General features: G+C 38.1%; 1 protein-coding gene across 7 annotated transcripts in view; it reads left to right on the forward strand.

Annotated features, from left to right (window-relative positions):
- Nucleotides 1-12,799, forward strand: part of TUB (TUB bipartite transcription factor) — a 115,262-nt gene that overhangs the window by 74,256 nt on the left and 28,207 nt on the right. For all 7 annotated transcript variants that reach the window (XM_065755290.1, XM_065755293.1, XM_065755287.1 and 4 more), the window contains exons 2-3: nt 6,700-6,751; nt 8,117-8,279. In XM_065755290.1, coding sequence (XP_065611362.1) covers nt 6,700-6,751; nt 8,117-8,279 — 215 coding nt within the window. The remainder of the gene's footprint in view (nt 1-6,699; nt 6,752-8,116; nt 8,280-12,799) is intronic.

The raw sequence follows: 12,799 nt of genomic DNA on the forward strand, positions 1-12,799 counted from the left end.
TCCTATTGTGTTTTCCTAACTGCAGAGAATAAGTATACAAATGCTATTTCAACTGATCTTTCCAGGACAATAGTGGCAACCCTGTAGTTTGTGTTATCTAAAATATACAATGTCCTTAGGGTGCAATTATGGCTTTACTCTTGTTAGATCAGTTCCTGGCTTCTTAGCATCCTCAGTGAAGGCTGTCAACCTAGTCATTTTAAATCCTAAGCTGTGGCTTCTTTTTTCCCCACTGACTGCAGTTTTGTTCTTGGAAGTTGAACAATACTTTTCTGATTGATCCCCAAACCAGATCTCATTGATACGAAGCGATATCTTCAATGTTGTAGATCTCTTGCTGTTTCCTACAACGCTCGGAATCTGCAGGATTCTGTTGGGCTGCTTTGCTGTTGGCCAGTGCTTGGTTATATATATGTCTATCCTGCAATATACTCTTCTTCTAATATGTATTTACCTGGCTGATGATTTCCTTTCTTTTTGGATGACCAATTTTCTGGCCATGTCCAGCTTGCTCTCCACCAAGACCCCTAGCCCCATTCAGACACAGTCCCCAGCTTGTGTTGTCTCAGAGGTTCTTCCTTTCCAGACCTAGGGCTTTGACACAGTTATCTTTTGTGTGTTCTACATTGATGTGCTGGAAAAAGACAGCATGCTAAAAAGTTTTTTGTTGCTCTTTTTAAATCCCCAAAACAGAACTGTTGGACATATGTACTTAAGTGTTGTAGATCTTAATTTACAATGGACATTTAGATAAATCTTACCAGGCCAACAGTTCAGTAGGGTCTCACTCAATTACTGACTTTTAATTGGGAAATTAGTTTGCTAGCCAGGATTTGAAGAGAAAATAAAACATTGGGTTCTGTAATTATTATTTGTGCAACTACAAATTCATTTTTTGCTTTCAGCCATCTGCCCTGCAGGCATTACTTTTGCTACCATTTGAAACATTGGTGCTCTGCATTTTCTTCTGTTTTGTGACTGATTCGGAGCTGGTAATTCTAAGAAAAAAAAAAGTGTCCCCTTTTCCCTATTCTTTTACTTTTTTTTTTTCTTTTTAGGAGTCATCCATACATTTGCATGGGTAGGGAAAGCAGTGCTGTGTTCCTAGACAGGCGTGTTTTTGTTAACATGTTAACATGTTAATGTGAGATTCAGACATGAACATTATTCCTCCATGATTTGCTTCTGTTGCAGTTCCTGATGTCACTACTATCTTGGTCAGCTCAGGACAGTTAGACATGCCTCTAATGGTGGGCTTTCCTCTCTTCTGAGTGTGTATGGTGTGAAAGAAAGGCAGAAGCTTCTGCTTTTACTGCTGCTAGAAGTAGAAGGGCAAGCCAAGTTTGAATGTCCTTGTGTTACTCCTCAGTAAGGAAGATGGTTAGATGTTTGCTTGTTTAGATAGCCCAGGAAAGAAGGAGGTTGTTTTACTGAAGGGATAGTAGCTGCAGGTTCTATTCTAGATCAGATGATTGAACAGCCACTTTGGGGTCAGGAAATCTGTGTGATTCCTAGCTAGCAGAAGCCTTACAGAGTTTCAGATCTATTTGTTTGTTTTTCATATAAGTCTTTGATTAGGGTGTGTGTCTGTTACGGTATTGTTCTGTAGCATATGTCTAGCTCTATTTCAGGCATTTAATGTGCAGTAAGTGGCTTCTGAACTCAACGTACAGCATGCATGGGAGAACTGATCTTACTTTATGTGGGGGCTTGCAGGTGTTGGGATTTTATAGTTTGCTGGCTTACTGGTGGGGATCTCATTGAATGTCAATAGTTTGAAGAGCCTGCGTACCATTCCCCCTGGAGCATGACTTGAGTCGGCAGGTTCCTTGGCACTGTTGGTTGACATTTACAGGAATATTTCTTCAGTGCTGCTGGAAAGCTTGCTCCTACAGGATTGACAGTAACACTATCCAGAGTAGTTGAATTTTATTGAATACAGTGATTTTATGGAAGTATGGAGATTACAGAGAAGTGTAATTAGCTAAACATGACAGATGGTATCTTACAAGCCAAGTGCTGTCTCTTTGTATGCTTTCATTTCATGTCTGTAGAGACTATGTAATGTTCAAAAGGCACACTGCACCCATTCATGTACTTTTTATGTGTATTTTTTAGTACAGGAACTTTTCTCATTACAATCAGCTGCAGAGATGTGATAGATAGGATTTTGGGCCTCCGTCTGATTTTGGGCCTAGTGAAATGTTATTGTCTTGGAAAATACTTCTCAGTAAAGCAGTGGCAGGAAGAAAGAAAGCATTGCTTCCTTTGGCAGAAACATCTGCTTTACAGTATCAGGCTTTTTCTAAAATGATAAGTAAATAAATTAGTGACTACATGCATATTGCACATTTTAATTAAAAACATTTCTTGTTTGTTCTTCTTCCTTGCAGTGGCTTACACATTCTTACAATGTGAGCAGTTTGCACATTCAATGAGAGACGTTGAATTGCTCTCTGTGAGATGTATTTGAATTAAGGCTTTTCCTATTTTACTTAAATTGAAATCAACCATTGTGAAGTTAAAAGAAAATACAGCAAGCAAATTGAAGAGCTACCCATAATGGCTTTTAGCTTTCGTCCTTAAAACCTGATTGTTTTGGCATTTGATTCTAAAAGATTTTTAAGGAATACAGATTATGAAGAGCTTGGGATACTAAGATACGTTCTTGTATTTTTGTCTTTGTTATGACATGTGCTGGTTTAGGAAGCCTGTTTGTTGGGGTTGTGGGGTTTTTTGGTGTAAATTAAATTTAATGCTATAACTGTCTCTGTAAAATAGATTCTGGTTTAAAAAGCAGTATAAAAAGTAATGCTTTGACAAGAAGGTGATATTTCATTTATAGTTCCCTTTCGAAAATAGGATGAGGGATATGTGAATCAAATGCCATTCATAAAATTTAAAAATATTGCTATCTGTATTTTATTACTTGAGTCCTGTGGATCTTGGACCACACTACCAAAATGAACCTCTACAATATATAGCTGCAGTCTTGCAAACTTCTTTAAGCCCAACATCCAGTACACTCTCAAGGGTAAGTTGCTTGAGTTGAATATAGATGGATGAGTCTTCTCTGGATCATTATCTACAAGGAAATATATAACAGTGCTATGATTTGTTAGCTAAATTAGGACTAGACTGCATCACTGCGGACCTGAAATACTGTTTTCAATATAATACACAGTGTAAAATTGCTCTTCTTTTCAAATGGTGTCAAGACAACGGCCAAATTGCCAGGTGGATACGTGATACTTGGTCATACAGAAGGGAAAATGCAGCTTGCTGGATCTTTAGAATGCTTCAGCACACCCAGCAGATTGCTCATATGTGTGCTTTCTCTTCAGTAATTTAATTTTCGTGAACTATAATGTGCATTTCTCTATTAAGACCAACTGAGTTTCATGCTACTTCTGGGATTTTCTAGCATCTCATCAAGCATGTAGGCAGAACTGTTCTAACAGCCTCATTCTCTACTGGATTATTTCCTGTAGAGATCCTGCCTCTTTTTGGAGACCAGGAAGGGCAAAGGCACTGCTGCTCGAATACTTCGGTGTATTCCAAAGAAATGAAAGGGTAAATTTGCCGTATTTCAGCTCCTGGGGCCTGGAACACATGCCAGAGTGCGTGGACTGCCAGATGCAGGGACAGGATCATCTGCTAGATCCTTCTGCAAGGCTTAGCTGAAGCCGGAGAAGGATTTCTTCAGTAGTGGTAGCACACATGCATCTCAGAGTCTGCTGCGGTTGTTTTTAAGGCAGCAAAAGTGAGGGCCTGATGGCACTGCTCCAGAAACAGATCTTTTGTTTTTATTTTTTTTCCCCAAAGCCTAATGTTCCTTTATGGTAAATCTTGGAAGTCACCCAGTCTGAGGAGAGAGAGTTCTTCCATTGAAATTCAGGGAATGTGAATTACTGGCTGTTCATCAACAGTTCCAAGGTCTCATAGAAAATAACAACAACGAGTACAGTCTCAGACCAGAGTGTTTTGGTATTATAGCAGAAGAATATAAAGGCTACATTGAATCCTTTTCTTCCCTGGGCTTGCATAAGGATTATTTGAGCATGAAGACTGGACAAAACCGCAGCTTTTCAGTGATTATGGCACTGGTAACTGTTAAAATAGAATTAGTGGTAATTGGATTACTTTTAAGGCCCTGTCCACACTGTGATGGATTCAGAAGAGTGGTGTGGCTGTCTGATGGCAGTAAAGCACTATCCATCTGAAAGGAGAGGGAGTTGATGAGCTCTATTCTGCTGAACCTTGGTATCTGTGAAGAAAGCTGGAGTTCAATTTTAGTGTTGAGCGTTGCAGCTTAAATAATGCAGCAAAGGCAAAGCTTGTAGTAAAGTGCACTTTTACAAAAGGGTTGTGGGAAACAACTCAGAACTTTAAGACTTGAAAGCTGCAGAAGGCATTTGCAGCTGGGTCTTAAGACATGATACGCTTGGTGTTAGCTTTGATTATATTGATTCGCTTACCCATGTCTTACAGTAGAAGGGCAATATGGGAAAGTGTTTTCACATTATGGCATCCACAGCTTTAAATGGAGGTTCATTTTTTTTTTGTGAGTCCTTCAGCATGTCTGATATAGTTGCCTTGCATTCCTGGAATGCCGAATCAGTGCAAATCACACACTTCTGCCTGGTGTTTGCTGTGGTGCTACTTAAACAGCTGTGTTTGCTGTGGTAAGGTTTGAGAATAAGGAGATCTATGGAACTGTGCTTGTTGGTATCGAGGTTGGCTTGTGGTGACCCAACTGAGGTATAGTCTGAGATTTCCCTGCTGCCCTGTTCTACACAGTGTGGTCCATTGGGATATAGTATGATGGGAAAGCAGAGGAAGCTGTAGGACATCCTGAGTGCCTAGACACCTTGTCTGTGGCAGAGAATTTGGAATTAGAGCCAATCCAGCACAGAACGGAAACCATTATATGCATGTAAAGATATTACTGAACTGATGCTCTATGGAATGTCTGAGAAGTGGATAAATAGATCGTTTAACATATCTGAGGGTGTCAGCACAGTCTGCTTTATAAAGCAGAATATGAAAGAAGAGATCAGAGTTTTCTCCTTAGCTCTGCAAATGACTGGTGAAGTGGAGCAATATTGGCTCTTGAACTCTCTTAAGTATTACAGCTGCACATGCCTTGCTGCCTCTGCAGTTCTTAGGATCTGCGCTATCATCATTACATGTTTTTGTCTTTTTCTCTAGCATTATCTTAAATGAGAAGGGTTTGTTCAGTCCATTAAGCCCAAAAGATTATTCTTGGTATCTCTTACTCAATTGTTAGTCCAAAGGTGTCGCAATGGGTATTAGTGCAGCTAATATGTATTGCAGTTCTGCTAAAACACTCCTGAATAAGCAGATATTGCATACCATGGAGGAATATGTGTCTTCCTGTAACTTGTTTCTGTAATTTATCTGATTAAGTATGCTTGGTATAAAGCAGAAAAAAATTGTGTGTTCTAATTATTTTTTGGACTATGAATAATTCATTACTTCTACAAGAGTCTGCTTTATTTCCTTTCTCAGGTTCTTGTGAAACATAATTTCAGTTCTTGGAATGCCATTCTTTACAAATTGTATGAACTTTAAAAGCTGATACTACCAAAATACCTAATTGTAGATCTTGACAAAGCTGGTGTTGGTAAGATCTGTATGTCTTTTTTAGCTGTTCTAGCTCTACTAGTAGGTTGATTTTTCTCTTAAATAGTATGTATTAATACATGGGAAGTCCCCCTTGTTACTTCCATTGTAATATGATGTGGCTTTATGTATGTCAGAATCCAGGCTCATTTGTCCTGGATTCCTTTTAACGTTTTAATAATTAAGAGTGATTATAGAAAAGGGGCTAATCTGTTTTTTTTTTTTCTTAAGTGCTATCAGAGGAAACAAATTGTGCTTGTAAGAGGCTATTTATGTAACACTGTATTTATTCCTTGTAGGTGATATATTACAATTTAGAAGATTTAATTATCTGCATTCAAAGTTTAACCATAATGTTTTTACAGTGGAGACCTTTATTCTGTGGTCAGACGTTTGATAAAATACCTCATAAAAATAACTTTCTGATTGCAGTGCCATTAGTTTTAACATCTAATTAATGAAAACAATTGAAAGCGTTGGAGCTGATCTCCCAACTACAAACAATTAGCAGGCAGAAATATATCAGTGACTCCATACTTTTTGTCTTGCCAGTCTATAGAAGTTGAATTGCATGTCACTAAGTGCGACTTTACGGGTATTTGGAAATAAATTCTGGTGTTCGGTGTGCCAGCTTTGGATGGTGAATTTTTCTAAGGTGATTTTAAGTACTTCTGAGTCACTAACTAATGCCCATTATTTTTTATATGCATTATATGCAAATTTTCAGCCAAATCCCATTGCTGTGTACCTTGACATTTTCAGTAGGAGATGGCTGAGAACAAGCTGTAAACTGTACATTCTTCTTTTCCTTGTCATCTGGCTGGATATGAGCTTTCTATTGAAGTTTATGTGAACCGGAGTTTCCCAGTTTTTCAAAGACTGCATTTAAATTCTCCTGAGCCAACTTTTGCAAGCTGAGACAGGCAAACTTCCATGGAGCACAGTAGAAGTTTTACATTAATAACTTCTGAGGTGCTTGACTATAGTGATTGATGTTTGGTGTTTATTTTGAGTGATGAATCTGTTCTAATTATATACTTGTTGTCTTTACAGTGTTCTGGATGATGAGGGGAGCAACCTGCGTCAGCAGAAGCTTGACAGACAGGTAAGATTTGGAGAAGTATCTTATTGCTCTCTGAATTCTGAATCTCAGAGTAGTGAAATCTGCAGCATGCATATCCAGTAATTGCTAGATATATCGTGCAAGTAAATTGCATCTCTGATTAGGGAATGCAAATGAGAAGTCTGTGGAGGTTGCAGCTTATATAGAAGTCTAACTTCTACTGTGTTTATTATCCATCTGATGGACTGGAGAGGACAAGAAGTTCTGGCAGACACATTGGCCAACAGATTTACCACAGGAGTTTTTACACCTTTTCATCCCATATGTTTAACCCTGTGGCTACCAACTAGTGGCATAATGTTCTGTGTTGCCTATTTTGCTACTGTTATCCTGCATGATTCATACAAGGAAATGATTCAGAATCTCTCATGAAATCTCAGGAAATTTTACCATTAAATTTTAATAGGGTTTGAGGTTTCCATTTCACCTTGATTTTTGGTGTGGTGCCTCTTCCATTAACATTTGTGTTTATAATTAAACCTTGTGAGTTTAATTTTACGTGGTTATATCCTTCTCCCATCATTTCATCAGTTTGCATGTCTACTAGCTTCTCACTTTCAAGTAAGAAGCTTTCTGCTTATTGTTATGCTGACCATTCTCAAGTCAGCATGGAATGTTGCAGACACCTTAGGGAGCTGTAAGGCTCCAGTCTCCATTCTCGAATCTCCCTTCTAAAAGCAAAATATCGCTATATATGAGCACAGAAGTGGTAGGAAATGGACAAGTAAAATTAACAGTTCTATTCTCTGAGACTGTGGAAGACATCTCAACACAGAGAGGTGTCAATGGATTCCACAGGATACTGCACAAAGCAGCTGGGATAAGAAATTTGTGCAATTGCTAGGGTAATTCCTTACATTCCATCAGTTTTTATTGCTTTGGTTTTCTGCAGGTGTAGCTGAGAAATTCAAATGTTTAATTAAAGTTTGTCTTGTACAATTAGATTAAGCTCATATCCAGCATTATCATTTGATTCTAGTTTGCTCATGATATGCTCTTGATTTACGGAAACTTAAATTGGCATCTCTGTGCCTCATGCCCTTGCTTACCCTCCCATTGCTTCACAGCTTCTCTCACTGTTATTTCCAAGCAAGCTCTGACAGCTGATAGAGTGCTCAGAAAGATCTATTTTAAGTATTTGCTGTTTTCAGCAGAAGGTGCTTTAGCAGTGGGTTGGTGTTTGTTTTTTTTCCCCTGAAAGATTTCCTATCACCCAATATAACCCAAGATCCTACTTGCCAATTCCCACCGCTAGAAAACTTAGAAGGCATAATGATGACCTGTTGCTTTTCATCATAGATTGCTATTGTTTGGAGTCCAGTAACGTGATCTTTGTGTTTTCCTCAGCGAGCACTGCTAGAACAGAAGCAGAAAAAAAAGCGCCAGGAGCCATTAATGGTTCAATCCAATGTGGACAGTCGCACAAGAACACGTAGAACGAAACATTCGGAAGAACAAGCGCCATTGGTTGAATCATATCTTAACAGCAACAGCAGCACCATATACCATGGTATGTGAATATGACCTACTGCATGCATATTTACTGCAAGTTGTAGTATGATGCTGTCAGTGTTAAGTTTATGCTATGAGTGGAAAGATGGTATTTTTTAGTGATTAATTGATAACTTTCATTTGTGTTTGGGAAAAAGCCATCAGATCATGAAAGCCTAGGGAACAGAGGAAAGCTACCATTTCAGTGCTGTGGGTAATATTTAAGTGTCATCAGCCTTTGCTCCTTCTGAAGTAAGGTTCATATTGTACTACTCCGTGCATCTCTTGTCAGTGTTAATCATAAATTCGGAACTTCTTAACTAACCTCATCTAAGTCATGACTTAGTTCTGTATTCAGGTGATCCATTCTTTTTACCCCCTGTTGTTGCTTAGGTGCAAAGTTTTCCCCAGGATATCCTAGAGAAAAGCTTGGGTAACACATTTTCAATATTGTGTCTCCTATAGATCTCGTTCCAGGCTGATAGCACATCCAAGAGGTCTAAAGAACAGTGATCAGTCTTTCTTGTTCTGCATACCCCTAGTTTAAATCTGATTCAACTCAATAGCAAATGGCTTCCTTTTGTTAATGTTGTTGAGTGTGTGGGACATCAGCTGAAATAGAAGGGTACTGGGAATGCTGTTTTTCGAGTTGAAAATCCTATTAGGTGGCAAAGTAGTTAAAGTTCAATATCTGAAAAACCAAAGCCTGAAATGTCTTTGTGAATCTACACCTGAAAAAAAAAAAAAGAGGCCAAAACAGTGTCTTAGTTTTAAAACAAACAAAAACATAATCCATAATCTCTCAGTCATTTCAGATTTCTCTCAAGTGTACTACATGTGCTCTATTTTCTGTCTGTTCTGTAATTTCATTTTCTGCTAGTGGACGCATCTTTTAACATGGTTGTAGCAGATATTTACTGGACTAACAGATCACATTGTGAGAAGTGTAGATTTACAAATGATGGGGACTTGTTTAGTTCTAGGCTTTTTTTGTTTTTTTTTTTTAATCAGAGAAAACATATTTTCTCTCCTTGCTCATAATGGCCTACCAGAGGAATAGAAATTTTGTTTAGTAAGTAGTATTGTATGATACAACCTTCTGTACTGTCAGTAGAATCAAGTGTTAGTCTTCACAGCTTGGAAGAACAGGCATTATAATTTTATAAAAGTAGCAAGTTTCTTATCTGCATTAATTGAACTTTGCAACAGTTTGCACCGTAGTGGACTTTCTGGCTTAAGTGAGATTAACTGTGCTCTGAAGGTAAAATGTGACCCTTCCTGTCATGTTATACTGCGCCACTGACTGCAGTATTTACTAATCTCTTCTCCTTAAATCTCCTGATTTTCTCTCAAACCCTTTCAATATTTCACAGGGTTTCAGAGAAGCAAAAGGCTGCAGTAATGTTTCTCATATTTATCTTAAGAGTTTGTCGGTCTTTGAGGTCAGCTGTCCTTGTAATAAACTGTGCCATTAGCAAAAGCCATCTTGGGAGAATTTAGTTACTTAGTGGAGTGCTTTACTGCCTTATAAAATCCTTTGTTAGGAACATTACTCTTGAAAATATTACAGCAACTCCAAAAGCATCCTTTTTTGGTGTGAACTTCTCTGGAAATGTGTTTAGTGTTTGCATGATACATAGTTAGGTTCTGATGACCAGTTTTAACTACAGTATTCAGCCTCAGGATTGGTGCTTTTTTTCCCCTTCAGCGAATGCATTTGTATGTGGGAGTGTTGGATGCATGAGACAGCTGGGCTGCTTCTAAAGAACTATTCTGCTCTTTTCCGTTCATTTGTTTCTGTTATAGGCATGCAGATTTTAAGTTAAGAATGACTCTTTGATGGGAGTGGAAGGTCTGCTGAATGAACTACATTGCTTGGATGACCACATTTGTTAAGTCAATTCCTGTACAGCGAATGGTACAAAAAAGAGCACTTTACACCTACCATCCTCCTCTACTCTTTTTTCCTTGTATTAATTCTATGTAGCACAAAAGCACTTGTTGATTTCAAAAAAATAATTGGATGCCTATTTGGAGATATCTCTGTGGTACTTTGCTCAAAGTAGGTCAGAGATAACATCTCAGAATTGCTGATATGTTAGGCTTTCTGCACTGAGAAATTCTCTTTCATACGCTGCCATAGCTTATTCTCTTGCAGTTATTTTTGCTGCAGTGGTTCTCTGATGGGCAACTCAATTCTGGAATAAAAACCGACTTAATTCCAGAATAATTGTCAGAGAATGAAGGAAAAAAGTCAAGATCATTTTTGTTCTGGAAGACAACAGTGGCCTGGGGAGCTCTTTGTAGTTAGATAGCACAAAACTAAATATTTTACTATTTAAGCTGATCATGAGTTCTTTCCACATAAGCAGCCTTTACCATTAGGTAAGAATGTTCAGGTCCTGCGGCTTATAAATAAATTACTTGATGAAGCATGTCCCTTTAAAACCTTTTGATTACTTTCTTATTAACTAAGAACAGCAAAATTGAATTATCTGCAACAGCTGACAGGGATTTGATTGAACAGACCAACCTGAGATAAAATAATTCCTTGACACTCCAGTTCATGAGTGGAGTTAGTGCAGTTAGTTGAGCTGGGGTAAAAGACAGTTTGCCATGTTGCCCACTGCTTGCCAGGCAGCAGCATCTCTAGATCAAGTAAGACCACAGTTTGTTTTCATTATTTAAAACAGGTTGTAGAGATATATTTGATGGGAACAGAACTAGAACTACTTGTTTTATAGTCTTTACCCCTAGGAATTCAGGCACAGTTGAAGTACTTCAATGTCAGTATTTGTAGATTAAGTCCTTGACAAAACTGACTGTATTGTGGGAACAGGAAGTATGCATGTAAAATCAGCATTGTTATTTTCCTTGGCTCTGAAGTGAATGTATTGATATCATTTTGGGACCACCCTTGTAGCTTAGATCCTAAATTATCTGCCTGCCATTTCAAGCAGTAAGCATCCTTCCATTAATTTTCATGATTTCTCCAGTATATTACAAACAAAGGTATCTCGTAGTACCAATTACAACTTCTTCATAATTTCATCATTAAAAATAGCTGAATAGAACACGTTGTTTTGAAAATTAAGAGTAGATTGTATATAGAAGATGACAATCATTTATTCAGTGGCATAAACTTAATCCTTCATTCCTTGCCCTTTCTTGTGACCTTATTTTCAGTGCAGTGTTGTTCAGAAAGCATACTGCTACCTGCTTGTTTCAGGTTTTTGTTCAGTGTTGCTTGCCATTCTCTGTCTCACAGTCACACCTACTTGTTTGTTTTCATGCACCTTTGCACTGCTTATTTTGAAGTGTTGGTTCAAAACTTGAACAGGCATTTTATCCTAATGTGGCGTTGCAGGATTATGCTATGACTGCAGCTCTTCTCAGTCTGGATTGCAGACACATATACAAACCAAGTAACATGCAGAAATACTCTGCTTACTGCAACAATTTAATTACTCTATTTAATCACATTTAATGCAAACGATGAAAGCCCATTTTTACAGGGAAGAGTAATTTTATTTCTATGAAAATGGCATATTTCCATCAGGGAGAGATTTTTCTTTTCACAGCAGTGAGGAAGGCAGAGATTTGAATGTGTGCCAGATATGCTTTCATTAATATTACCCTATTTTGCTGCAGCTGTGGCTTTTTTCTTTTTTTTTTTTTAAGACTTGGAATTAAAATTGTTTTCCATTAGAAATTCTCTGAACAATTTTCATGTCAACTTCCAGTTTAGAGATTTTGATTAACCATGTGCTAAAAAGCAAAATTGCTTCTGTATTTTCCTGTTTCAACATTCTCCAGCGCATCTAGATAAAATGGTCCTGTGCTGTGTTTAACAGCAGACACCAGGTAAAAGGCACAGCTTTGCACTGCTAAGTTTGGCATGTCATTCTGGCCTTCTGTCATCAAGGGTGAGAGACAGTTTTCTGATGAGTACCCAACTGTCAACTTAGAAGTGAACATCAGTTAACCATTTGAAACAAAACAGAACAGAAAAAAAGAAACGTATTTGAGCATTCATCAGAACTGTGTGTTGCATCCTTGTGTTCACCTTGGAATGTGATGTTAGTTTATTTACTTTTTTTAAGACAGCCAGGAATGTCCTATGGACCTGACTATTAATACTGGAAGATCAGGCAGCACGCCAAGTATCATGTGGGCAAAACACCTAACTTCCAATAAGCATATATTCTGAAATCCTTTCAGCCACAGTCTCTTTACCATTCATCCTTTAAAGCATCTTCTTGATTTATCAGCAGTCATTACTCTTCTAGTACATTCCCAAAATAGATGCACTAACCCTGTAGCTGCAGAGAGCAGCAGGTAGCAAGTGGTTTAGAGGTCTTTTTGTGTTTCTTGGTACTAGAAGTTTTGAGAAGCTTTAGAGGCAGCTGAGAGAAACTTCTTGAAAAGAGTCCTTTCTACTTAAAATACATTTCCTTGTTGCAGTTTAGTGCTGGGAAGCAGCAGCAGCCAGCGGCTCCCAAAGGAACAGGGAGTCTGCTTGTGGAAGTGAGCCCAGCA

The sequence above is a fragment of the Cyrtonyx montezumae genome, unplaced genomic scaffold (genome assembly GCF_038088225.1).
Source record: "Cyrtonyx montezumae isolate F1298 unplaced genomic scaffold, pur_monq_1.0 scaffold_10, whole genome shotgun sequence".
NCBI classification, from domain to species: domain Eukaryota; kingdom Metazoa; phylum Chordata; class Aves; order Galliformes; family Odontophoridae; genus Cyrtonyx; species Cyrtonyx montezumae.